Here is a 26,977-nt window from a genome sequence, read left to right as displayed (position 1 = left end):
TTCATCTCACTGATCTGTTTAAGGCAGATCATTCTTGAGGAGACACTGTTTATCTTCATCGAAGTACTTTGTTTTTTAGTCGGTGTGAGAAATTATTGCATTTTGTCTCGGTTGTGACAGTTAGCACCAAAATCTGTCCCGCTTGGCACGAGGTTTGTTTGTCCTCTCTGTGCTGAAATGGAGAAGTGGGTGTCAGTTGTGATGTACTGTAGCTGTTCATCAGCTGTTTCTGGAGACTTGCATGCTGCGTCGCTCATTCAGTCAGACGACCATAAAATTTGTGGAACGCTGGGATCTGCTTCCTTGTTTTCTCAATCACGAGGTCAATCTGACGGAGGTGGAAGCTGATCTTATTCTATCCCAGAAGATTCAAGTCATCCTCCCTGCTCCCCCACTATAGTTAAGCTGGTTTACTTTGTGTCAGGAAAAGACCCAGATATCTGAATCATGTTGAAAACTCACATGGGCTTTTGCTGGTAGGACATTCGTATAGTAATTAGATTATAAATTATATGTGTCCTAAAACTACACTCTAAAAAAAAAAAAAGGTGCTAAATAGCACTAAAAGTGGTTCATTGGCTTGTAATCATAGGGGAATCACTTTAAGCACTTATCTTTGTCATATGGTGCTATGTAGAACCATAAGAGGTGCCATAGAGCACGTTAACCACCTCAGAGAACCACTGAAGAACCAGTCGTGCTATATAGCACCATGACCACCGCAAAGAACCTTTTTTTTTAGAGTGTAATATTGAGTAGGTTTCTAGCCTAAGGCTCAAGTCTGGCACCTTTTTAGTCAGTGAATAAGAAAACAGATTTTTTTTTTCAGTTTTTACCTTGTGTTATCATAACTTTGTTGTATAATAGCTGCAATTATACTTTTCTAATTATGTGAAAGTACTTCGTTCCCCAGTGGCATTCACACTTTTCTTTGTGATGGTCTTGTTATGTTCTCGTGTTAGCAAAATTCGTTAGGATGTCTGAAGGTAATAACCATTGCTTCTTCTCGATTTCATGAACTCACTGTCACGTCGCGGATCTGTCACTTTCTCTAACGTATCGCACTGTAAACACAAAGCAAGTAGATACCTGCTCGATTGCTTCTCAAGTGAAATAAAGGGGCGTTTACCTCAGCAGGCCCCCTGAGCCGCACACTAAGGAAGAACGCGACCATTATCCACCACACTTTTCTTGATGGCAGCAAAGAGCCCTGGGGAATACTACACTGTAAAAAAAAATATTGATGGTTTAACTTAAAAAAAGTAAGTAACCTGGTTGCCTTAAAATTTTAAGTTTATTGAACTGGAAAAAGTGAGTTAATACAATGAAGGAGATTAATTTAACAATCAGAAACTCAAAATTATATGTTACCTGAACTAAATAAATTATTTAAGTTGATTTGACAAAAGAAAAAATGTTGTGATTACTACACTGTAAAGAAATATTCTTGGTTTCACTTAAAAAAGTAAGTAACCTGGGTTGCCTTAAAATTTTAAGTTGATTGAACTGGAAAAAGTGAGTTAATGCAATGAAGTAGATTAATTTAACCATCAGAAACTCAAAATAATAAGTTATCTCAACTAAATTAATTATTATAAAGTTGATTTGACAAAAGAAAATATGTTGTGATAACAAATCTTTTTGTCAAAACAAATATTTTTACCGTGTAATGACGTTCCCTTCCAAGCCCAATTACGCTACCTTGGACTGTTTACAATCCACTGTCATTAAAGATGTTAGGAGGATTGACTTTTTTGTACCCAGCCAGAGGTGTCTAGTTAAAGCACAGCAACAGGGAGCCTTTGCCCTTTCACATTTCAGCTGTGCTGTGAGAGGTGGCCCTAAGATCCCACGACTACGCCACACGAAGCATATGCAGCGCGGTAGCACTCCGCCGCCAGACCTGCAGCTCTGATAACGATCTCATCCCACATGATGAAGAAGTGTGAATGAAGGCTGCTTGTGATTAATGCCAACGTCAGTGCCAGTTCACACGTGCATGCTTGCTTAGAACACATACACATAGAGAGGATAGAGCGTTATTTTGCTTTTTCTCAATGGGGATTTGTACAGATGGAGCTGAAGATATCGCCATAGCTTTTTAATTACAGGCTTGCGGTGAGAGCTGAGCAGCTCCAGTCAAATGCTATTCAGTGGTGTCCCTGCTCTGGCAGAGGGAGGCTGGAGACGTGCTGTAATAACAGGGTGGTGATTCTTTCTTCTGCCTGAATGAGTGTACTTGTGCTTTGCCTTTAAAGGGACAGATCTCCCAAAACTCACTCTTGTTTAGAGCTGCACAATTAATGAAAACAAAAGCAAAATAGCAATATGGCTTAGTGCGATTATCAAATCGTAAATTGAATTCGATTAAAATATACGTTGACCTTTGCAGAGTAAAATATACCACAGTGTTCCTTTACATGCCAAGTGCTGATGATCCAGTGTCTTAGAGTGGCTCGGTTCACAGTAAATGGTATTCCACAAATCGTCTCTGCAAACGCTTTACCTCGCTTTTAATATACAGGTGTTTTTGGGAATGCAACATGCACCAAATCATCTTCCCAAATTTGTAATTAAAAGTGCTTATAAACAGGTGTCAAAATAAAAGCTTTATGGTTTAATGTTAAAGTATTTTTAACAGCCATAAATATTAGTATTGTAATTTTTCAATATTATATTTATTTTATGAAATATCACAATAGTAATATTTTCTTGATTGTAGGGCTGCACAATTTGTATTGATTATATGTCAGTATGACTGTATGATAATAATGATAAAATATCATTAGTAAAAACTTAATTAATTAATGAATCATTATTGTTTTATAGTTATAACGATATATATAAAATATGAATTTTGATCTACAAACTAGAACAGGAAACCTTGAGCTTTCTTTTTTTTTTTTTTAAATGATTCAACCAAAAAAAAATGAAACCATTTTAAGGTTCCACACGTGTGTGCCTTTATATTTTCTGTACAACACAAAAGAAGATTTTTATTTATTTATTTTTTTTAAGTGCAATGCAATGAAAGTAAATAGGGCTGTTTTGGACACTACTCACTTTTTTGCATGGACAACATTTTTTAAATGAACATTTTTCGAACAATCTCTTGAAAAAACAGAGAAGTGTTGTTCAAATGTGCAAAAAGCACGTACATTTTAAAGAAAGGGAAAAATAAGGGCTGGACCTTGGAATCATGAGGTCGGAGGGAGGAGTGGGTAGGGTTTTGAGTCGGGATGGGAGGAGTCAGGTTTGTACGCATGAGACAATCTATGTATCAACACAGAACTTGAACTTCCTGTTAGAGAACAGCGTGTCCCAGTGGAGGATGGATTGACTTGTTGTCTTCAGTTTTCTGAGAAGGAGGGGAGGAATGAATTCAAATGAAGTAAAAGAAAGACAGCATGGGAAGGAACATATGGAAACTGTTAACGATTTCCTCGAGAGCTGCCTGCACTAACTAATAAGTGTTCAGCTAATAAGTTGTGTTCCCTATGGTGGATGATAACTCTTTGCCATTAAGCAATAAATCTATTCATTCACATTACAGTGTATCTAAATGCCCACCTTTGTTTCTCATTTCTTCCCACCAACCCACCAACATGTCACCAAGTGTTAGGCTGTCTGTTTATTTACCAGCCCTCTGTGGGCTGTAGACACAAAAAACTGACATCTTACAACTGTGAAGGTTTATGGCCTTGCCTCAGGCAAAATGATGTGCTGTTGTTCTTCACTACCTGTTCTGATCTGGATGATAACAATACTCAAGTGTGTCAATCAGAGCTCCAGGGACATTGCTTTAGAAGCAATCTCTTCTGAAAGGACAGTTTGTGTCTTTAGACTCACGACACCTTGAGTATACCTTAAGTTACATCCCTAGAATGTTGTGTTCCTTTATCATGTAGATTACTAGAAACTGGTTGAGTTTCTAAGAAGAACACATCAATCTCTCACAGTCGGTTCCACATGTGGTGTTTCTCAAATATTCCTAGAATTTAAAGCGCTGCTTTGGCTGTTTTTTGTAATCCAATACTTCTAGTTGTGATGCGGTACTCTCACTGCCTGGCTGTCTTTCTTCATGTCATCATGCCTGTATATTCTGATGGTTTGAAGCTCATGTTAGCTCTGGAGATATGATCAGAATGCAGCCAAGCTCTTGCTTTGTTTTTTGTCAATGGTGCTTTGTTATAGGGTTGACCCGATACCGAAATTTTACAGTCAAAATTTGCCAACTCTTGATGTCTTCGGTTGCAGCGGAATTTATGTTGTACTGAAACACAGAAATTAAAATGTTATTTTCGGTGAAAACTTAAACTGAAAATACATTTTTGGTGATTAAATTGTGTAGTTGAACTTTTAATGCTGTCGTGTTCTCGGGTGATTAAAGCAGTCGTAGTAAAGTTCTAACGCAATGAGCTGGCTCTCGATATTTCATCCAAACAAATTTGATATATTTCGACTCGTGCATCCTTTTAGGTCAGAGTCAAGTTCATGCATGACATGTTTACCTGTTGTAGCTTATTCATGTTGTGTGGACTAATATTTTAGCTGAATATTCCGGATGCCAAAATTCCAATGCATTTCTAGGTTTTTTTTTAAAATAATTGATATTGGCTGACTGCCAACATGGTGCCAATATATGACATTATTCTCCATTTCTATTTATAACTAGACATGCTGCCCAGCTGAGCTAACTCACTCTAAACATGCAGTAACTAATGTTACTTTCTCACTTAGTAGTAGCACATTGTTCTGAGGTACTGTAAGTTTCAAAATGATTGCAGTTCAGCTATTCTAGCCGTTTGTCCATAGTCCAGTCTTTGATAACTGACCTATTTTTATTTTTGTTCACATAAATTTATCATAATATAATGATAAATATGATATAACAACTATGATGCATATTGTTAGGCAAGATTCCAAGTGGAATCTCATCTCCTGCCAAGAAGTAAGGAAAAAATTGCCAGAAGATCAGGGCGGGACTTGTGTGTTTGGACATGTAATTCTTGATCCAAAGCGGTTTGTTTTTCTTTTCCTGCCCCCACTTGGTCAACGGTTCCTCTCATCAAATGGCCTGTGTGTTTGTTTGTTTGTGTGTGTGTGTGTGTGTGTGTGTGTGTGTGTAGCATGCTCAGAGCCAGTTAGCTTCAGATGAACTCACAGATGGTCAAGTTCAAGAAATTACTGAAATGTGATGGTTAATGACATCCTTGGGTTGATCGACCCCTCCACTCAGCTCTCTCTTTCGTATCCCCCTCCACAGCCAGCTCAGATCAGCCCTATATACAATCAAACTGACAACCAGAGGTTGTGACCCTTGTAGCCTCTGGGGTGCATTGATCCCAGATCCCATAAACAGATCTACAGCAAAATTGGGGAGATGGGCTTGTCTGGGATCAGCTTACAGAGAAGGAAGTATCTTGTTTTCAGAATGCAAATCTTGTCAAGTCATGAGCTGCTCATACATTTTTATCAAGATTAGGAAGACAAACACTTTTTTTCTTCAGCATAACATGGACTAGGGATATACCGAACTAAAACTTCTGTACTATTATGTACTAATTATATTAAAAATGAAACACTAAACATTGAAATCAATTCAAATGCTACAAGGGAATCAAACCAGTATGAAAATGGATTTTCATTTTGAGATTTACATTAATTACATTTAGCACTATTATTAATGTCATGATTATGCCCTGTTTAGTTTTATTTTCTGTCATTGTTTTGTCTGAGAGTTCATTGTTTGTTACCATGGTTTCTAATTAGTTGTCCCCGTTGGAACAAAAAACTACAGTAAAAATATACAAAATACAAAAAAATACAGTTTCAGTAATATTAATATTCGGATAACTGATCTCATAATGTTATTCAGGGTGTTGTGTTTTCAGGAGATGAATTCAACCAGCTCTAGTTGGATCAGCCACCTCTCAGTATTTCAAATTGTCTTTTCAAATTGTTGTTCATTTTTGATCATTGATGGAGCTTATCCATGTTTTGTGCATAAAATAGACATTGATAAAGTCAATACACATCATTGGAGAAGCGCTGATGAATAGTCACTGTTTTGTTCAATGATTTGAGTCCTTTAAAACTATTCTTGCCTGAAAAAAAATGAAAATTCTTTTGGTGCATCTCTATGTATTAAGGAATAACTTTAATTGTGTGTTGTGTTATGGCAAGGGGAATCTAATGTAAAAATAAGGGAAATTAGCACACACACACACACACACACAAAAAAAAAATGTCAGGATTCTTTTCTTTTGAAAAAGTCCAGTAGAGATTTTGAATATTTAGTCATCTTGAATTGGTAAGGTAATGAGATACAGTGCGGTGGCACGGTGTTGGCCGCTATTACAAACTCTTCCCACACACACTCTCCACAGGCAACCACTTATGAGCAGCACATAAAATGGCTGCACTTTCCTTGTTAATGGACCAGTCCATCACAGCTGCATTAATGGGGTGCCAACATCAATTGACTGAAAAATACCAGGAATTATAAAACGGTCAGATCAGATTGTGGAGGAAGCTCTATAGACTGGTGGCTTGTCTCGATTGCTGTAACAGCCCGCTTCCTTGGAAAAAACCAAAGGGTCTTGTGCTTTTTATTTGGCCAGCATCCCGCATCTAATTCCTTCAGTATTGACACAGCAGCCCCTAATAGCTCTTATGAGGCTAGTGTGTCTAATGGTTTCAGCACCAGGATGTTTGCATGCCAGGATTTGAAATGTGAGTCGTCTTCACTTGCGCACGTGCCTGTATTTCCACAACCACGTGGTTGCTGGAGGACATGGACATGTGTGCAAACAAATCAGTGTCGGTGATGGATGTTTGCTATTATGGGCTGTTTCTGAGTAAAATCTTGTTTTTCTTTCTTTCAGGAAACCCCGAGTTCTGTATTTCTAGTTATGGAGGTGAGTATAAAGCATGTAAAGCACCTCTATCTATCCTGTTTCTGTCTTCAACATGCTCTTGTTTTAGTCATGAGGCCACAGCGTGCCTAATGTTTCATGGCTATTCTTTCTAGTATTGCCCAACACTGCAGTCTCTGAAGGAAAAACAAACACATCAAGAGGCCAAACTAAAAATATCTGTTCAGGGAAAGCTTCTCTCAAAAACAATTTAAAGCGCTTTAATATGAACTTCAGCATGTATCAGTCCAACCCTTCTCATGTGTGTACTGTATTGAGGCTTCTGGTATTGCAACCTGGTGACTTTCTGAGTATATTTTTTTGGGATCTGTCTGTGTGACCTACAGTAAACGTGGGTGTGCAGCTAGAGTTTGGCTCAAACTAGAGGTCTTCACAGGTTTTCTTTGATTAACCAAAACTAAAATGCCTTAAACAATTTCTCTTTTTTTATTAATTCTGTAAAAAAAAATGTCTTGCAAGCCAGACGTAATATTTGTTTGTTTTTAAAGCCTTCAATAAACCAGCCATACTCAGTGGATGGAAATATTGTGCAGGAAATATTTACCATGGAAAGAATGACCTTTATCCTAAAAGACGGAAAGAAGCAGAATTTAAAGAAAAACGGCACAAATGGATAGCAAATAAAATAGCATTAGAAACTGTGTAATCTGAAGGTTTTATTTTTATTTGTCTTTTTTTCATCATGACATCTGGTTGCTGTCTTATGTTTTATTTTTCATTTTTATTTTATTTTTTGTCTTTTGTAACCATACTCGAAACGGAGATAACCATGCTTTGTGTTTGTCCTGCCTAAAAAATAAAAAAATAAAAATAAGAGTGAAAAAAAAGCCTTCAATAAAGGTCCTAATGTTCAGTATTATAGATCTTACTGTAGTGTATTATCTCTGTACTCAACACCCATTATGCTCTGGGCTATTTCTTTTATGCCATCAATGATATGGAAATTTACTGGCCACCACCAATTCATGCTGACAATCCCATAAAGCTGCATCACTTCATCAGATTCATTGATGTGTGTGTCACTAAACCGGCCTTCCTCCCCCTGTAGCCCATTAAATATCCTGTCCTCAAGCCTCGAAATAGTTTTTTATTGTTTAGTATTGGTTTCAAAGTTGACTTTTATTTTCTCTGTTTGTTTCCTCTTCAAGTACTGCAATGGAGGAGACCTGGCAGACTATTTGCAAGGTAAGCAGATTGTGTCAGGTACACACATCATTTGGTCAGCTCAAATAAAAAGAGCATTGTTTTTAAAGCACATTTTAGGAAAGTCCACCTAGAAATGGGTTTCTAAAGTTTCTTTGCACATCAAACAAGGATGTATTTCATTGCGAGGTGCAGTTGAAGTGTCTGTCTCCAGGGTTCAATCTCAAAGCACAGTTACCACCAACACTCTCAGGGAGTCACTGCTCCCTCCATTATCTTGTACATTTACAGCTCACAGAGGTTTGTCCACGTACCCATTGTGAATAAACAGAAGCCTGTGTACTTCAGTTTGGTGTTTACGAGGAATCTTTGTTGTGTTCGAGGAATCTGATTGGTCCATAAACCAAGTTGTCACTGAGTGTGTGACGCAGGGGGCATAATAGAGATTACTCTGGTGCCATTTACTTTGTGTGAGTGATGTTGGCTGGACTGTTACCTCTTGTTATGTTCAGGCAGGTTGTTATCTTTGTGTAACCATGCTCTTGTCCTCTTACCCTTCTCCCTTGTTTAGTTATGCAACCTTTTCTAAGTTATACAACCTCACAGCTATGCCAAATACTGTTTTGGGATCAGTACGAGGTTCATTGTGATCGTAATTGCTTTGTTTACAGAGCAGATTGAGTGAACGGAATCCTCTTAACAGCTCAGTGGATTACACCAGTTTTGTTCTAACAGGGGACCTCACTCCATGTAAAATCCCTGAGCAGCTTCTGATTTTAACATTCTCACCAATCAGGGGCCTAGAGAACATGACTCTGATGGTCTTGGATTAGCTCAGTGCAGTGTACATCCTTATTTAAAGGGACAGTTCATCCTAAATGAATTCTCACTTCATCACTCACCCTAAAAGTGCTCAACAAAAATTAGGGTGGCTGGCCAGTGATAGAGAGTTTCTGTCTAGATGACGGTACTGTCACTTCTGGATGTTTTTCTTTTTGTTTGTTTTTTGCAATTGTTATGCTAACTTAAACATTTGGAATTCTGCTTGTCGACTTTTTTTTTTTTTTAACAAATTACTCATTTAAATGAGAACTGTTGGCAGAGCAACTAATAATATGAATTACTAGCCCAGCCAGTTGTGATGAAAAATCATGGAAATGAATAAAACCATAAAAGGTCATGGACATTTCAATAGTCAATCTACATTTTTCTAGTTATGCTCAGTTCTGTAGTGTTTCTTTTTAGATACTTTTTGTCTGTTTTATTGCTTAAAACAGACATAATGGTCACATTAGCAAAATTTTGTCGGTAAAAAAACCTCCAGGCCCAGTTTCACAGACAGGGTTTAGATTAAGCCAGGATTAGGCTTTAGTTCATTAAGGGCATTTAAGTAGCTTTTCTAAATGTACCTTAGAAGAAAAAAACATTACTGGTTTGCATCTTGAGACAAAACAATGGCCCTGGCATATTTTAAGATATGTTAGTGCAAGTTGATTTCAGTTAAAACAGCTCAAACATGCAGTTTAGTCTGGGACTAGGCTTAAGGCTTGTCTGTTTACCGGGGGGTCATTGTCTATAGTCAGTAGTCTAGCAATTTATGAAGCAAAGCTCACAAGTCACTTTCAAACCAAGCAGCTTACTGTTGAGCAACACAGTGAATTTGCGACCCCCTTTAACTCAAACCAAAATATGCGTCTGGAATTTCACAATCTTGTGGACTCCTATTGAAATTACTTCTTTTTGCTCAAAATTTGTTGAACAATATGGTAAAGACCACCTCACCTTAAAGATTTTGCTCTTCAAAACTATCAAACCTGAGGTTTCTTGAAACACAAGCAAATGAAATGTATGATGTGTGTAAGCGGCTATATCAGCTGCAAGGCTATCTGGTTAAATGAGTTTTTTATAGAATGTCTTAATGGACTTTATAGCCATGTTTCTCAGCGGTACAATGTCTTTGCTCTTCCAGCCAAGGGCACTCTGCGAGAGGACACTCTGAGGGTCTTTCTACAGCAGATTGCGGCAGCTATGCGCATCCTCAACAGCAAGGGGATCATTCACAGAGACCTCAAACCTCAGAACATCCTACTCTCCTACACGGGACGCAAGAAGTCCAGCATCAGCGGCATACGCATCAAGATTGGTAACTACCAGAGTTTCCGCTTGAACGAAAATGGTGCCGGTCAGAGGTTTCGTTTTATTTTGATGATATGCTGGTCAAATATCGCTTCTTAATTAGTCAAGTTGAGGAAAATTGAGGAAAATTGGAGGCAGGCTACAGTATGTGACTTAAAAAATGACATAATCAGGCCGTATAGAATGCAACATGTCATTATTAGCCTAACTTTCAAATAGATGGGAAAAAACATGAACATCCGATTGGCGAAAATGACTGGACAATGGAAAATTAAAATGACTGGACAATGGAAACCCTGCACCCTACTTAACAATTTGTTGCTAATATTACTACATGTACCTTATTATATCTACTGTATAATTCAAATTTCTGAGACCACATTACAAATCTGGTACAAAAATAAAAGTTAAACCTGGAAATAAATATCTCAAGATGTTTGTACTCCACTGTGTATGTACCCAACAGTCTATATAATATCATCATATTCTTTCTGCCCGCTGATCTCTCACACAGCCTGTTCTTTGTTTCCATTATCTCAGTATCTGCAGAAGTTATAAGTCGTGACTTTCAGACAGCAGTATGTTGCTATTAATAACACCGGTGCTCTCATTGTTTAACAGCTGACTTTGGTTTTGCAAGATATCTCCAGAGCAACATGATGGCGGCCACATTATGCGGATCCCCAATGTACATGGTCAGTAGCCACATAGTGAATTTTGTCTCACTGTCTCAGATTTATGAAATACATCAGCAGTGTGAGACTTTGGCAGCACCATGTTCTCATAATTTGTGATCTATCACCTCTCTTCGCAGGCCCCAGAGGTGATCATGTCCCAGAACTATGATGCCAAAGCTGACCTGTGGAGCATTGGGACTGTCATTTACCAGTGCCTCGTGGGAAAGCCACCTTTTCAGGTGACATTCATTGCTTTGAAGCTAAACTGAGATAATATAGTTAATTATTATCTGATTTGAAGACTTTGCTGTTTTTGTTATTGTTGTGATGATGTTTTAACGTGTATATACTGTATGACCAGGCTAACAGTCCCCAGGACTTGAGGATGTTCTATGAGAAGAACAAGACTTTGGTGCCAAAGTAAGAGCTTTGACTATTTTAGTTTTTTCTTTTGTTGTGTTTCAGGTGTCATAATGCTCAAGATTGTTGTTTTCCCCAAAAATATTTAACAGCACAACTTTTAAAAAAAAATTGCTAATAATGAGAAATGTTTCTTGAGCACCAAATTCACACTGCCAGCGACACGCAGCAACAAAGATTTCAATGGAGAGCTGGCAATTTCCAGCGAGATGAGGGAATGTAGGTTTGTCTAGCAATGCAAAAAAGTTGAGGTACAGTTAGGTCCAAAAATAAATGGACCTAACTATATGTTGAACTGTATCCAAATTTTGAGAAATTTTCAAATTTTCAAAGTCAGGTGTGACTGAAGAAAAGATCCGTCACTAGATCCTGTAGTGGAGTGTTATGATGAAGGAAAAGTTACGTTAGTACTCACTCAGCCACTTTCCTATAATGTATTATATAGCTCTATGCTGACTCCAATGTAAACCCAGATAGACCAGTGTTCTGTCGATTTTTGCTGCGTGTCAAAAAATGCTACCGTAGCGCGAATTGATCACAGAATGCTGATTGAAGTCGTATGAAATACAATTATAATACAATTTTAAGTTATGAGTAGCTACTGTATACTGTAGACTACTGTTTTTATTTTTAAAATGGTGTGAAAAGTAAAAATTATCATAAAATATTCATCTTTGACTTGTCAAAGTACACCTTTCCTCATAGTAACTGAAACTTTCAGTTATTCTTTTTCAGCTGGCTGACCGTACAAATATTCATATGGTAGTAAGCATTTTTTAAAGGGAAATTATACATTATAACAGGAAAATTTACCTTTTGTAAAAAAAAAAAAAACTGTGAGTCTGCACATGCGCATAACCGGTAAGTAGCAAATCTCGATGGGTAGCATGAATTGTCAGAACAGCGGCGCTTGCAAGTATCAAAAAAGCCGAGATGGCAAAGATCACTCACTGTTTCTTGTTCGTCTTCAGAATTAAGCAGTTTATGTACTGATACCATTTATATTTAGTCTTTTCCCTCCAGGAAAACAAATTCGGTGTCTAAAGCATGGAATAACATCCGTGAATGTCATTCATAAATGTCACTAGGCTATTGGTTGTGGTAACGGCAAACGACAGTCACTGGCAGTGTGAACACAGCTTTAGAATGATTTCTGAAGGATCATGTGACACTGAATACTCAAATAATGGCTGCTGAAAATTCAGCTTTGCACCACAGGAATTAAAATAGAAAACATGTATTTTAAATCATAATAATATTTCACAATATTACTGTTTTTTTTAATCAAATAAATGCAGCCTGAGTGTGGACAACAGACTTTTTTCAAAAACATAAAACAATCTAACCGACCCTAAACTTGTGAACAGTAGTGTATGTACACAAAGTTGCTGAAATGTCAAATCCCGTCATAAATATATTCTTGACTCAAAATTCACTGAAAAATGAAATTTTTGATTATGTTTGATTATTTAGCCAATTATCTCGATATGGCCAATCATTAGGGCCTATTTACTGAATAACTAAAGCTTTCTGTTCACAGCATCCCGAGAGAGACGTCTCCTCCACTGGAAGATCTGCTGCTGGGGCTGCTCCAGAGGAACCAGAAGGATCGTATGGATTTTGGTCAGTGTATTTCTGTTGTTTCAGTGCATTATGGGAGGATTTCCACATTGTTGTTCCCTGTCCTCATTCTCATATTTGTCTGTCTGCAGACACTTTCTTCAGTCATCCTTTCTTGGAACCGACATCAACTATTAAAAAATGTAAGTAAGAAGACTCCATGTACAAATTTAATGAATAAGGTGTGGCTGAACACTAAACCTGTTTTTTTTTTTTTTACCCAGCATGCCCTGTGCCAGTGCCAACGTGCTCTGGCATGGTCTCAGACAGCACGTGTGGCAGCTCCCCTTCCTGTCGTTACGTGTCTCCGCCGGTAAGCACCATACATTGTCAATGATGAATGCGCTGTCACAGACATGAGCAGTTCCTAAACTAGGGTGTTGCATGAGATGATAGTAGCATTAGGAAGTTTAATAGCACTGACTCAGCTCAAGGTAATCTAGCGTTTACCTCCACCTTTGTTTTGCAGTCCCTGCCAGACATGCAGACTCTCCCCGAGGACGTGCTGTCCTCACCACCTCTCGGCCCTCCCAACTACCTGCAGCTGTCCAAAGAGTCGGGGGGCAGCACCAGCAGCAAGAACTCCTCCTGTGACACGGACGACTTTGTGTTGGTGCCACATCTCTCCGGGGAGCAGTCCTGTGAGTCACTTTACTTCACCGAACACGTCACACGCTTACACTGCAAAAATATTAAAAAATCAGTACGTTTGTTTCAACGGTTTTTATCTAGTTTTCAACTGTATTGACCATTAATGTGAGATAATATAATTAAAGATAAATATAATTTGAATGCTAAATCTTGCTAAATTTGAGGTTTAAGGTAAAAACAAGAAAAACACTTAAATTTGCTGAAAACAAGTATTAGCCTACTATCTTAAAGCAGTTTAGTAAAATATTCATATTTTAATATTAAATACAATATTTTAATTCTTAGTTTAGTATGTTTACTTTTTTAACTGAAAAACTTGAAATAAGCCTTTTTTATATAAATCTTACAAAAAATATTCAAAATATTGAATAAATATTTGATATCAGAGAAATATCAGAAATTCTTTTTAGATTTTCCAAAAACATAATTTAGTGTGATTTGTAAGCTGTTTTCCTCATGTGGACCAAAACATGTCTGGATTTTGGAAATTTCCAGCTTTGTGGGGGCATTTTGTCCCCATAACATATCTGAACCACACACACTAGATTTGAGCAGCTGCTGGAGTTGTTTGCGTGTGTGTTTTAGCGTATAGAGACGCGTCTGCTGAGTCAGCGCTATGAAAGCCTTCCAGCGCTGATTACGCTCTCACAAGCTGTGATTTTCTGGTGTTTGTGAGACTGTGTGTATTTGTAGTTCTCATGACTTTCTTTCTCTTCTCCTTAGATGACCTTCCAATGGGGGCCGTGGGCCGCAGGCCGTCCAGTGAATTCCTTCTGTGTGGAGGGTGAGAGTGACATCACTGAAATGGTTCACTCACAATGCATTATAATGCTTTTAAACCTCAATCGTTCACACAAGTTTTCTTCTTCAAATGTTAAACAAGGTTTAGTAGGCCAAAGATACACAGTTCACTGTCAAGTCCAACATGCAGACAGGAATATTAACAATGGTTAAATCATCTTGATCCTTTTTGGCTGTTTGCATCATGGAAATATGGAGTTACGGATTAGCACACTGATCTGTTTGTTTCGTTGATGTCATTGGAGATATTTTTGGTGCCTTCTACTCCCAAACTATTTATTCGTGGAGGTGAAAGCCAGGGCGAGTGTGACTTTGGATGATGTGTCTGCTGTTATTGCTGGAGGAAGCTGAGAGGTGAATCACATGGGTGGTGAATGAGTCCTGTGGGAAAGATTGTGTGTGTGTGTGTGCTCCTGCCCTAAGAATAGACACCCTGCTGTCATTTCTTACCATCTGCATGTGATCTTAAACTGTTTCCACACCGTTTACTTGTGAACCGAGCTCTATTTTTGTCCAGAGGTGCAGAAACAAAGATCCATCGCATCGGCTGTTTTGTGACTAGACCCTTGTTATTGTGCAGTTATGCAGTGGATCTGACATTGACAGTTAAAACATCCATATGCTGCTCATTTTTTGTCTGTTGCTCATGTAAAACAGAAGCTGTCTTCTCCGAGTCACTTCCTTCTGCTATGTGGCTTTTCTGTTTCCTTCTCTTGTACAAGCGAGGCGTACTCCACCTTCACTGTCCCCTCTCTATCTGCTTATTATTTTTCACACATATACACTAACTGCCAAATGTTTGGACACACTTGATTTGAATTTGATTACCAATAAATGGCAAATATTAAAATTCATACTATTTTGTTTCAATAAATTAAAAATAAATAACTAAAAACTTAAATGCTACAACTGAATTTAGTCATAACGGCATTTTGAGATTTGCTAAAGATAAAAAGGTAAAACTTTACAATAAAGTCTTATCAGTTAATATTAGTTAATGCATTAATATGATTTTGTTACAGTATTCATTAATCTTTGTTAATGTTAGTTTAAATAAATACCGCCGTTCATTGTTTGTTCATGTTACTTCACAGTGCATATACTAATGTTAACAAATACAACTTTTGATTTTAATAATGTAAGTAAATGTTGAAATGAACATTAGAGATTAACAAATAGTGTAGAAGTGCAGTTTCTTAGTTGCCATGTTAACTAAAGTAGTTAACTAATGAAAAACCTTATTGTAAAGTGTTACCGAAATAAAAATACCAATGTTATTTTTATAGATTATTTGTGCTTTTAAAGATTAAAGTGAGAAGTCTCTGTTGTATTTATTTGATCAAAAATACAGTAAAAACAGTAATACTGAGAAATATTGTTACTGTTTTAATATATTTAACATTTGTATTTATTCCTGTGATAGCAAAGCTGGATTTTCAGGATAATTAGTCCATTCTTCAGTGTCACACAATCAATCTAATATGCTGATTTACTATTATCAAAAATACGGCTTAATATTGTTGTGGAAACAGTGATAGATTTTTATTTAATTCAAAAGAACAGCATTTTTCATATATATATATATATATATATATATATATATATATATATATATATACACATTATAAATGTCTTTACTGACACTTTTGATCAATTTAAAAAGTATATATGAAGAGTTCAGATGCAAAAGCCTTTAAATGCCATTTGAAATTTTCTTCTAGAATGATCATTTTTATCAAACTTGTATATTTAAGTTCAGTAATTTCACTTAAATGACAATTAATAGGTAATTATCACTGCCATTTAAGTGAAATCACTGAACTTAAATATACAAGCTTGATAAAAATGATCATTCTAGAAGAAAATTTCAAATGGCACTTAGAGGCTTTTTTGCATCTGAACTCTTCATATATTTTTTAACAGTAGCGTTATATAATATATATAGATAGATATATAATCGTATATAGCCTCTTCATGAATGTCCTGTTTGGTTTGTTGTGCCATGCTGAACTGACTCTGGGTCAAACAATGAAACTCTCTTTGTGTGCAGTTGTTGTGCTGTCTGGTCTGGTTAACCGCTCACGTGTAGCCCAAACTCCTCCCTCACAAAATACATAACCCAGGACACTGGAATGGGACTCAAACAGCAATGTGCCGCTTCCTTTATCCCTTTTAGCTCCCCTTCCTTCTTATCAGACCTTTGCTCAGTGCGCACACTTCACCCAGTCATGACATCTGCGAAAAAAACATTGTGTTCCTGATAAAATAAGAACGAGCTGTTTGTTTTCTTTGTCTGTGACTGATGAAGGTAGGTGGACCAAGCACGTGCCACTGCCTAAAAAGCACTGCCCACGACTCCTCCTTCCTCCTTACTGATTGGCCAGGGCTTTGTGTTTACACTGTAGCTCCGCCCCATGTGGTTCAGCCATGCCCTCTGAGCAGAAACAGCTTTTGCTGAACTCGTTTGACAAAGTTGGAAACATCTCGCACTTTACATTTAGCGATCGCATGTTGAATGAGAGGATTTTGTCTAGGTTTTATGGCCTAAATGGGTTTGGAAAAGCATTCTGACTGGATTGAAACCTTGTTTTCTGGGTTTCTCAGGCCACCGCAGCCATCCACCGGACAGACCCCAATGGTGTCACCACGAAGCGAGACCACGCCAATACCTGTGCCCACACAGGTACGAAACTACCAGCGGATCAAACAGAACCTCTCCAGCAGCCCAACCACAACACTCTATGGCTCTCCCAGGTAAGACATGATCCAATAACGGGAATGTTAAAGTCTGTTACTTATTGTACTGTATGTGGCATATTCATGTCTTTAATGTGATAAACTACAACTGTGTGATCTTAAGGAAAACTGACATCACATATCCAATAAAATCACATCGAGACCAGTTGGTACTTTTGGTTATTAAAAGTGTCATTTGTGCTTAGAAAAGGTTTCAGTGAAATACAATTGTACGGTTGTCAAATGTTTTTGATCCAATGCTCACTATTAACTACGACATTTGCCTTAATAAACTCCTAATCACTTCTTATTTATAGTTAATTAGGTAATTGTTAAGTTTAGGAATTGGAAGGGATGTAGAATATGGTCAAGCAGAATATAAGGCATAAATATGTACTATTACACAGCCAATGTCCTCGTAGTATGCATTATAATAAGCAACTGGTTAATAGCGAGAATTGGACCCTAAACTAAAGTGTTACCATGTTTTTTTTATTTATTTCTACAGGTCAGGCACAGTGCGGCGCTCCAACACAAGCCCCATGGGCTTCCCTAAAATGGTGTCTGGGTCACCAAGCCCTGCAGATACGGTCCAAACTGTTGGGCGACGTCTCTCTACGGGCAGTTCCCGGCCCTACTCTCCCTCTCCACTGGGTAAGAGTTGCCGCTGTCATTCCAGTTGAATGTTTTCTAGGAAATTGTATTTTTAAAGTCTGACATGTCCTAACATGCCCATTTGATGTGTGTCTGTCTTTTTCCCCAGTGGGCACTATTCCTGAGCAGCTTGGCCACTGCTGCTGCGGACACCCCCAGAGCCACGAGGCCCGCAGTCGCAGCTCCTCGGGCGGTGAGTTTAAAGAATGTCAAAGATGGACACTCACACCACTGCTGTTTCCTCTTCAAAGTGGCAGTCCCACAAGCAGTAGCCACAGTGGCTTTCTCCCGGTGGGCCGCAGCATGCCCGTGTTATTCTAATCTCCATGGAGACAGCTGCTCGTTGTGACTGAGAACTCAACAAGCGATCAGGAACAATGCATGTTGTATGCAGTTTTTGTGTGAGACCTCTTCAAACCTATAATCCTTAAAAACTGAACTCAATGATCGTGTATAAACAGCAGACAAACTCGCTGACCTTATGTTATGCTTTCAGTTCACTGAAGTCTAATGGCGCACGTCTGAAATATATAAACTGCAGTGTCACCTAGTGGTTGAATCATGTAGCATCTGATGAGCCACAGCAGCACAATGTTAAAATGAAAACTCACTCTATCTATTGCAGAAATTAATGTCATAGGTCTCATTGTAAGCAAAAATAATAACAGTAAATAATGCAAAAGCACATGCAACTAACCAAAATCAAACCCCTAACCTCATCGAATAATAGCTGATGGAAATAACCCCGCCCTACATTTATTTCCTGTTCGATGGTCTGTTACACTTGTATGTATGTCACTGTGGAAGAAAAGATCTGCTGTTAATTTCATTCATGCAACTTGAAATTCTTTTTTTTTTAAACAAGGATACTTTTTATGTTTTAGGTTCCCCTGTGCCATCCTCTCAGTTACTGGGCACCCGTCTTCAGAGTGCGCCCACGCTGACTGACATCTACCAGAACAAGCAGAAGCTACACAAGCAGATGTCTGACCCAGTGCACCCCACCTCATCCGCCTACCCCACCAGCCACTCCCCTCAGCTCGGGCGTCCCGGCAACCTGGGCACCTCCCCGACAAAGCACCTTGGCTCCTCCCCTCGCACCTCTGACTGGCTAACAAAGTCGCCGCTGCCCACCATCATCGGTTCACCCACTAAGGTGAGCTTCAAGAGTTGTCTGGTATCTTTCTGGTCTTGATCAAGAGCTTTTGACATTACTAATCTCATTTCTTCTCATTTAGGTGAGCGCTCCATTCAAAATCCCTAAAACTCAAGCCTCGTGCAACCTCCTGGCCCTGGCCTCGCAGCAGGGTATAGCCGACAGCCCCACCCCAATCAGGATGCTGATGGATGGGCGTGACCTCTGTGCACATCACTGCTCGGCGTATCCCAGCAGCCAACAGCCTGCTCCAGAGGCCAGCAAGACTTCCTTTGGCAGGTCGGCAAATGTTTTGATATATTTTATATCATTTGATGCATAATAAAATACACTATTGTTCAAAAGTTTGGGGTCAGTTAAATGAATATTATTTTTATAGAAATGAATACTCTTATTCAGTAAGCACTTTTTGAACTTTCTAATTATCAAATAATTATGTGACACTGAAGACTGGAGTAATGATGCTGAAATGATTTGCCATCAAAGAAATAAAATACATTTTTAAATAAATTGAAACAGAAAACATTTATTTCTATTAATTCACAATATTACAGTTTTTACTGTAGTTACTATTTTAATCTCAAAAACATTGAAAAATCTTACTGACCCTATATTTTAAACATCTGTGCATAAAAGTATTAAAAATTATGAATTCATAAATGTAATTTATGAACTAACCTTGCCTTGTCACAAAAATTATCTGATATTTTATTTTTTACTTTCTGATATTTTATAAGGTATTTTTTTATTCCTATCTATGAAATCATTTCCTGTTTTGTTTTTTCTGCATGTTGGTCACACCACATGACTTTCTGTGTTTATTTATCATTTATAAAATTTCACCAGAGCTTCTGCTCATTTATTCTTTTTTCAAAGAAACATACATAATAATTATTATTTGCGTTATTTTTTCATTATTATGCATCAGGACACTGAAATTTATGACTTTATACCTTTAAAATGAAAAAAACGATCAAAGAAGGAATGTATTGACGTCATGGTTTGCATTTTTCATGTATTTGATTTCATGTCAGTTGATTTTTGATTTCATGTCACTGACATTGTCAATCAAGCTGAACCTGTTTGTTTCCTCAGGTCTGTAAGTGCTGGCAGACTGTCTGAGCAGCCGGTACGGATCACTTTGGGAGGACAGCCGTACAAGGGCAGCACAGACAGCCTGAACACAGAGCGGCCAATGGACACAGGTGGACCCCTTTTCTCTCTTTTTTTTTTTTTTTATAGTTTCCAGTTTTTCATACCGATATTATTTCTGCTAAATGCAACACCATTGACATCATTTGAGCTTCTCCTGAAAGCTTCTGGCTTGCATGAAGTGCTGGGATTGGCTGCCTGTGTTTGTATGTGTTGGTCTGTGAGTGACCCCTGTGTGTGCATCCCTTCCCAGCGCCGGCAGGGATTTGCGGTTTGGCACCGGGCGGGGCGAGTCCCCGCAACGTTGTGTTCACGGTGGGCTCGCCCCCAAACAGCAGCACCCCTCCCACCTGCAGCCATCTCGCCTCCCGCCCACGCACCACCTCAGGTGAGGGGCTTCGCCTCGTAAACCCGCCCCATGCACCACTGCTTCAGCTGCCACACTACATGTTTAATGCCACCATTGTCATAGATTAACCTAAAACTAATAGATTCCTAACTCAAGTAGTCGCTAAGGCTGATTTCTGTGTCTATGTGTCCACAGTAGGTTCCAACAGCTCTGCCGGCTCGCTGTGCTCCACCAGCGGTAAGGTGTACATGGGTTCTCCCCCAGGCATGACCATCGGCAGCTCGTCGCCAGGAGTGGACGCGGCTCCCAGCAGCCTGCGCTACGTCCCTTACGGCACCTCCCCGCCCAGCTTGGATGGATTCATCACATTTGAAGCGCCAGAACTTCCAGAGGAGACGCTGATGGAGGTGAGAGATCTAACATGTAGAGTGCAGCTTGCTCCACTGATTTTACTTTCATAAAATTACGGAATTACGGAATTTTAGTATGTGCTAATTTTAAGAATTTGACTCAAAATATGTCGTATAACATCAGTAGTCTCTAGATGCAAAATGAATTATACTAATTATACTAAAAAGATTAATAATACTAAAATAACACAGGTGATCTAGTTGCTCAATCCTGTATTATTGTCATATAGCTGAGGATTTCAGTTAAAGCACATCAATTCATTCAACAGCTTTTCTTGGGAAACACTAACAGGTTTATGTGTGTGTTTGGCAGCGTGAGCACACAGACACCCTGATGCACCTGCGGATGATGCTGTCCTTTACGGATTGTGTGCTGGAGATCGCTTCTCTGCGGCCCGGAGGACCTGATCTGGGTGCGTCCGCCGCCTCTCTCTATCCTCCTCAGGACAGCGTGGTGGTGGACCAGATCAGTCAGCTCAGTAAGGAGTGGGGGTAAGAACAGTGCACTGAAACACGCGGGAACTTTAAAAATGAGACTTCATGACGGACAGTATATAATATTTCGATCATCTCACACAGGCAGGTGGAGCAGCTGGTGTTGTATATGAAAGCCGCACAGCTGTTGGCCTCCTCGCTGCACCTGGCCAAAGCTCAGATCAAGTCTGCCAAGCTCAATCCTTCCTCGGCCGTCAAACAAGGTGAGCTGATACATTTCATGACTCCGATGACAAAAAGTGTGTATGTATATGTGAGGTTGAATTGTTCAATCAATCAATGAATCAACATTTATTTATATAGCCCTTTACATCCCTTTTTCAAGGTGAACCAAAGTGCTTTCCAAAATAACAATTAAAAAAAGAACAACAACAATACAATGCAAAATGACACAGAATGAGTCAACAAAGTTATGATATAAAAGCCAGTCTAAATAAATAAGTTACAGAGTCAAACACTTTCCCTTAGGACTAGTGCAGGGCTCTCATTGACATTTGGGCCTGCTGGACTAATGAATTTTAAAACAATAGTACATATATAAGTGTAGTAAAAACTATGTAGTAAAATTTGGGATATTTAATTAATATTCTAATAAATGATTTAAAATAAGCTAAAACCATGAAAAGGACCATTAAAGCCATAAAATGAATTAAATCCTAAGGAGTCATGGGCATTTTATAATTGATATAAATTCTAGTTATATCAAGCTCTAGAATATTTTTTGGGGTAAAATTTGCTATTTTTTCAGTAAAAAAAAAAAGTAAAAGACGTAAATGAATGGGTGTGAAAGTGTAAACCCTAAAGAACATTGTTATTGAAGCTTCTGGAGTTGAAATGTATGTATATATCATATGTGAATATATTGTGACTGCTTGTTTCTATAAATAAAGTTTGAAAATGAGCAGATTTGTTGTTACAGCAGAAGCACCAGAATTATCTTGTGGGACCTTCAAATGTTGGTGAGTTGTTGAAAAATCACTGATGTAATGAATAACGTTGCACCTTCTCTCTGAACTTCAGTGGTCAAGAGTCTGAACGAGCGCTACAAGAGCTGCATTTCCCTGTGCCGCCGCCTCACGGACAAACTCAACCACTTCTTCTCTGACAAGCAGCGATTTGTGGATGAGATCAACAGCGTTACAGCTGAGAAGCTCATTTATAACCATGCTGTAGAGTTGGTGAGTGAGGATGGTCATGAAAGCCTTACTTTAAGCTTTGCTGCGTGATTTTATGAGTGGCTAACATTGGCGTCATGTTTGTGTGTGTGTCACAGGTGCAGTCGGCCGCACTAGACGAGATGTTTCAGCAGACAGAGGACATCGCATATCGCTACAACAAGGCATCCATGCTGCTAGAAGGACTGTCCAAGATCCTCCAGGACCCAGCTGATGTAGAGAACGTCATCAAATGTGAGCGAATTTTATGGGAATAATAAATTGTAATATTTATAAAATAAGGCACTTGGAAGATTATTGCTGAATTGATTTATTCAACTAAAATGTATTGAAACTAAAATGGTTTATTATTATGAAAAAATCATTTTTATTTTATTTTAAATGAAATGTATATTTTACAAAACATGTTTTACTAGTTGTGCTCCATATTTGAGCTGGATATCTCAAAATGAGCTTTCAGTAAGAGTTTGTGTGCAATACCAAATGTTTCCACTAGATGAAATTCGTCTCCTATTCATTTCCTTTTTGTTTGTTCACTTAGTAAGTGCCAAAACCTTTACCAAGTTTCGTACCATTTCAATGAAGTAAAAATTTTTTATATATATATATATATTATGGCTGTCAGTTTAACTTGATATTAACGGCGTTAACACAAACCCATTTTAACTGCGTTAATTTTTTTATCGCGCGATTAACGTTTTTTTTGTCCTAGCAAACTTGTAGTTTTTTCACATGCTTTTGCAACAGGATGCGGACGCATCCTGATCCATTTTGGCGTCTTGCGCTCGTCGTCCACTCAAAGCCGGGCTCACAAGCCGAAACGTGTGTTTGCGGCGTTCCTGTTGTTTTGTTTACGGTCTAGATCCGCTTGCGCTTTGGTCGAAGAAGCAACAAAACGTCCTCGTGCGGCGCAAGCCATCGAAATGAATGGGTTGAGCGCAGCGCGAGGACGTTTTGTGCCGCACACACTCGTTTCGGCTTGCGAGCCGGCCAAATAGTAACGTTACGTTTTGAGTGGATGACTAGCGTGAGACGCCGAAATGGATGCCCTAAGATTCTGAATGGAAAGTTACCTTTAAAAAGTTGCCAAATTGTCCCATTGACAAGACAAAGTGATCTGTGTGTTTTGTCGTTGTGAAATGAGCTATCATCATCACAGCACGTCCAGTCTGAAACACCAATTGATGATGGCCAAGCACACACACAGACACACAGATAATGCGAATTCTCCACCCCCTCGTCAATATCAGGACCTCGTCAGTATTTCTTTCACCCTTTTATTGATAGACAGTGTTACATTGTGTGAGATTATATGTTAGTGTGAAATTGAGCACTATTCCAATGTTATTTTCAATAATAATAATAATAAAAACATTTGCACTAAAACAAGCCAATCCACTTTTTCATGTTGATAAGAGCATTAAAATGAGAAAAAAAATAATGTAACAAAAAGAAATCAAAAGACATTTTGAATAGATAAAAATGCGCGATTAATCGGGAGTTAACTATGACATTAATGCGATTAATCGCGATTAAATATTTTAATCGTTTTACAGCACTAAAAAAATTATCAGTCAAAATGAACGAACTGCACCAGAGGGTTAAAAAAATGACTGGTACGTGGTACAAATAATACTAAAACAACACTGCTGGAATAATTTCTATCCAGAATTGTTAAAACATCTCGTTTATATGTCTTATGTGTTTACTGCTTCTTACATCTTTTATGTTTGTGTTTCCTTTGCACAGACAAGGCAAGTGTGGACCGGAGGATCTCAGCCTTGTGTTACTGCACCGTTACCCTGTACGAATAAAGACTTTCACTCCAGGGACATCATCTTCTCAAACTACAAAGACTAAACATCCCTTGTTTTTGTTTTGTAGCAGTCAAAGCACTTTCAGTTCCTTTTGATTCCATTCAATCACAAGCAACAGACCAAGTATTACATTTTTTGCAGATGACCTTTTGAGAAGGATGTTCACAAGTTCACTACCAAAGATGAAAACTAAACAGAGACTTTATAGCATGAAAAAAAGATTCATCTTCTGTTTTTTGCGACATCATTTCTCTTTTTTACATAAACTGAAAGGATTTTGGACTGGGAATCTTCAAAGGCCCAGCCATGAACGTCAATGCAAATGAGTTCAACTTATTGTTTTATACTGCACTCTATTGCTCTGATTATTTATTGGTTTTAGTGTTATTGATGATAGTGTTGAAAGACGACATGGGGCGGATGTGCAGCCCAGTGTTGGACTGTAATTACTGGTACCACACATTCACAGTCAAGTGGTTGAACTTAAGAGGAATCTGTAGTATTTACAAAATCAGTTTTTGAAGCAAATGCACTTTATTGAGGCAGATGTGAAAGACGCTTGTCCCAGAACACCTTGGAGAAGGTGGAGATGACGATTCTTCCATCCGTCTCCGAGATCAGCGTGTGGCTCCCGGTTCTTCTCATTTCCATATCTATAATCCTCTGAAAATGAGTGTCTGGAAGGCCCGTAAGCATCAGGTCGGACATTGGCGTCTCATAACGGCCTCGTGGTGAATCAGACATAATGGTCAAAATACTTGAGTCGTTACTTACCTTTTGATTCAGCCGTACTGAACCGTTTTTATGTTCATATTAATACTGTAGCTTTTTTTTTAACTGATATCTGTGAGCTGTAAATACTTGGACATTCTACATGTGTTTTTATTTTGGAGTGAATGCGAGAGAGCACAGCTTGATTGAAGAAGGTAGATGCTGCCGTCGCCATCCCTGCCTCTCAAATGAAGAGCACAAGATTTCCTTGTTTTTAGGGTTTTTTATTTTGTTGTAGAGGTAATAGGACAACTTCCACAGGTTCTTCGAGGCCTTCGAGACTCGAGACCTCACTTTGCATGGCAGCTCTTGACTAACGCCCATGAATATCTTGTGTACGACAATAGATTGACCGTGCGGGACGTGGATGTTGCAGGTAAATGGGAGAGAGTGCGGCCCACTGCCAGGCTCAGCTTTCCCCCATTCGTCCACTGTGCTCAGGACAGTGTTTGTGTAACTGCTCTTCCCAGATGCAGTGGCCAGTTTCAGGATACTGAAGAACTGAGAGCATGACTTTGGGTAGTCTACTCTTCCTTGTACATGTTTTGAACACCTCACTCCCTCTCTCCTGCTCTCTGCTTGCGTTTATATTTTTAATAACGGCCCCCAGTGAGCCTACAAAGCCTTTTACTGTACCGAAAGAGAAGGCTGATGTCCTTTCTGCCACTTTGTTATACAAAATCCATGCATATCTGTAGTTGTAGGACTTCCTTATCCAGGTGTGAGCAGAACTGTGTACAGATGATCCATTAGAGTAGTACTAGTACAGAGCACATGTACCTGTGGAACATTAGAATGTACTTGCCCTTCCATTTGCAACTTTCCCTTTCCGAATAAACCAGCCTATCACAGCCCAACACGACATGATCACGGTCCGATGCAGCCTGAAGGTTCATGATCCCTCGACTTTCAGTGACAAAATGTTTTAATCAATGTGTGTTTTACCAAGGGCATCTGTGTTGTCTGAAACTGTAGAAATACAGCTTTTATTAAAACAGATCAATTGTATCCTGTTATCTGTTAAAAAGAAAGAGAAAGAATATAACTCATATGACCGAAAATACTATGCACTTGAAATGTTTGTTGAATAAGGATAATTACAAAGTTTGTTGCCAGTGGGCTCTAGTGCTAGTTTATCTTTAATGGTACAAAACAAATTTGACTGCGCTCTGTGCTCCCCCTGGCGGCGGCGAGCTGTATGAACACTATAAAGCTAGATATTTACATTTAACTCACTGGCATCATCTGGTGGTAAAACTCTACAAAAATATCTTTGTCTTGTTTTCTATTTCAAATATTTATTCGAATATCTTTATAAGGTGAGTCGCTTTGCAATAAGGACATATTAACATTGGTTAAAGGGATAGTTCAACCAAAAAAGAAAATTGTGTCATCATTTACTCACCCTCAAATTGTTCCTTCACTTAAAGACAGAGCTTCAGCTCCATGCTAAGAGAGCTGACGAATTTGTTATTCGTCATGAAGGTAAAGGAAGACATCTATACACGATTCAAAATAAAGGGGGTATTATAAGAAAGATGTCAAATAGAAGGAAAGAGCAAGTGGTAGGCCTAATAACAAGACTTGGGATTGGGCATAGCAGCCTAAGTTAAATGGAAAACATCCCACAGGTCAATGGTGATGAATGTCAAGAGGAGGAAACAGTCAGTGACATTTTTATGTCATGCAGGAAATTTACACAAGAAGGGCAAGAGTTGAAACATAATTTACAATAAATTTGCATAGGACAATATAATGTAAAAATATATTAGAATATGGAAAAAGTGAACAAGGAAATAAATTTATTTTATTTTATAACGAGGACTAGACTGATAAGACGAATAAGTATGAAGTGTCAAGACAATGAACAGCAGAT

The 26,977-nt window shown here is 38.5% G+C and overlaps 1 protein-coding gene across 3 annotated transcripts in view; it reads left to right on the top strand.

The window, feature by feature from the left end:
* The window catches only part of ulk2 (unc-51 like autophagy activating kinase 2), a 31,333-nt gene extending 5,233 nt beyond the window's left edge, over window positions 1-26,100 (top strand). The window contains exons 4-27 of one of the 3 annotated variants that reach the window (XM_039670593.2): window positions 6,888-6,920; window positions 8,087-8,123; window positions 10,051-10,224; window positions 10,839-10,912; window positions 11,032-11,133; window positions 11,256-11,314; window positions 12,855-12,937; window positions 13,027-13,077; window positions 13,159-13,247; window positions 13,404-13,575; window positions 14,309-14,369; window positions 16,991-17,140; window positions 17,631-17,776; window positions 17,886-17,969; window positions 18,661-18,932; window positions 19,015-19,211; window positions 20,028-20,137; window positions 20,338-20,472; window positions 20,632-20,840; window positions 21,157-21,335; window positions 21,423-21,541; window positions 22,359-22,516; window positions 22,612-22,747; window positions 24,263-26,100. In XM_039670593.2, coding sequence (XP_039526527.1) covers window positions 6,888-6,920; window positions 8,087-8,123; window positions 10,051-10,224; window positions 10,839-10,912; window positions 11,032-11,133; window positions 11,256-11,314; window positions 12,855-12,937; window positions 13,027-13,077; window positions 13,159-13,247; window positions 13,404-13,575; window positions 14,309-14,369; window positions 16,991-17,140; window positions 17,631-17,776; window positions 17,886-17,969; window positions 18,661-18,932; window positions 19,015-19,211; window positions 20,028-20,137; window positions 20,338-20,472; window positions 20,632-20,840; window positions 21,157-21,335; window positions 21,423-21,541; window positions 22,359-22,516; window positions 22,612-22,747; window positions 24,263-24,327 — 2,895 coding nt within the window. In that variant the 3' untranslated portion in view covers window positions 24,328-26,100. Of the gene's footprint in view, window positions 1-6,887; window positions 6,921-8,086; window positions 8,124-10,050; window positions 10,225-10,838; window positions 10,913-11,031; window positions 11,134-11,255; window positions 11,315-12,854; window positions 12,938-13,026; window positions 13,078-13,158; window positions 13,248-13,403; window positions 13,576-14,308; window positions 14,370-16,990; window positions 17,141-17,630; window positions 17,777-17,885; window positions 17,970-18,660; window positions 18,933-19,014; window positions 19,212-20,027; window positions 20,138-20,337; window positions 20,473-20,628; window positions 20,841-21,156; window positions 21,336-21,422; window positions 21,542-22,358; window positions 22,517-22,611; window positions 22,748-24,262 lie in introns of all 3 variants that reach the window. The other 2 variants (XM_039670592.2, XM_039670594.2) reach the window with 2 other exon arrangements.
* The last annotated feature ends 877 nt before the right edge of the window (window positions 26,101-26,977 follow it).

The sequence above is a fragment of the Pimephales promelas genome, chromosome 16, assembly GCF_988280905.1.
Source record: "Pimephales promelas chromosome 16, fPimPro1.hap1.1, whole genome shotgun sequence".
Taxonomy (NCBI): domain Eukaryota; kingdom Metazoa; phylum Chordata; class Actinopteri; order Cypriniformes; family Leuciscidae; genus Pimephales; species Pimephales promelas.
This window is presented reverse-complemented; position numbering and strand designations above follow the sequence as displayed.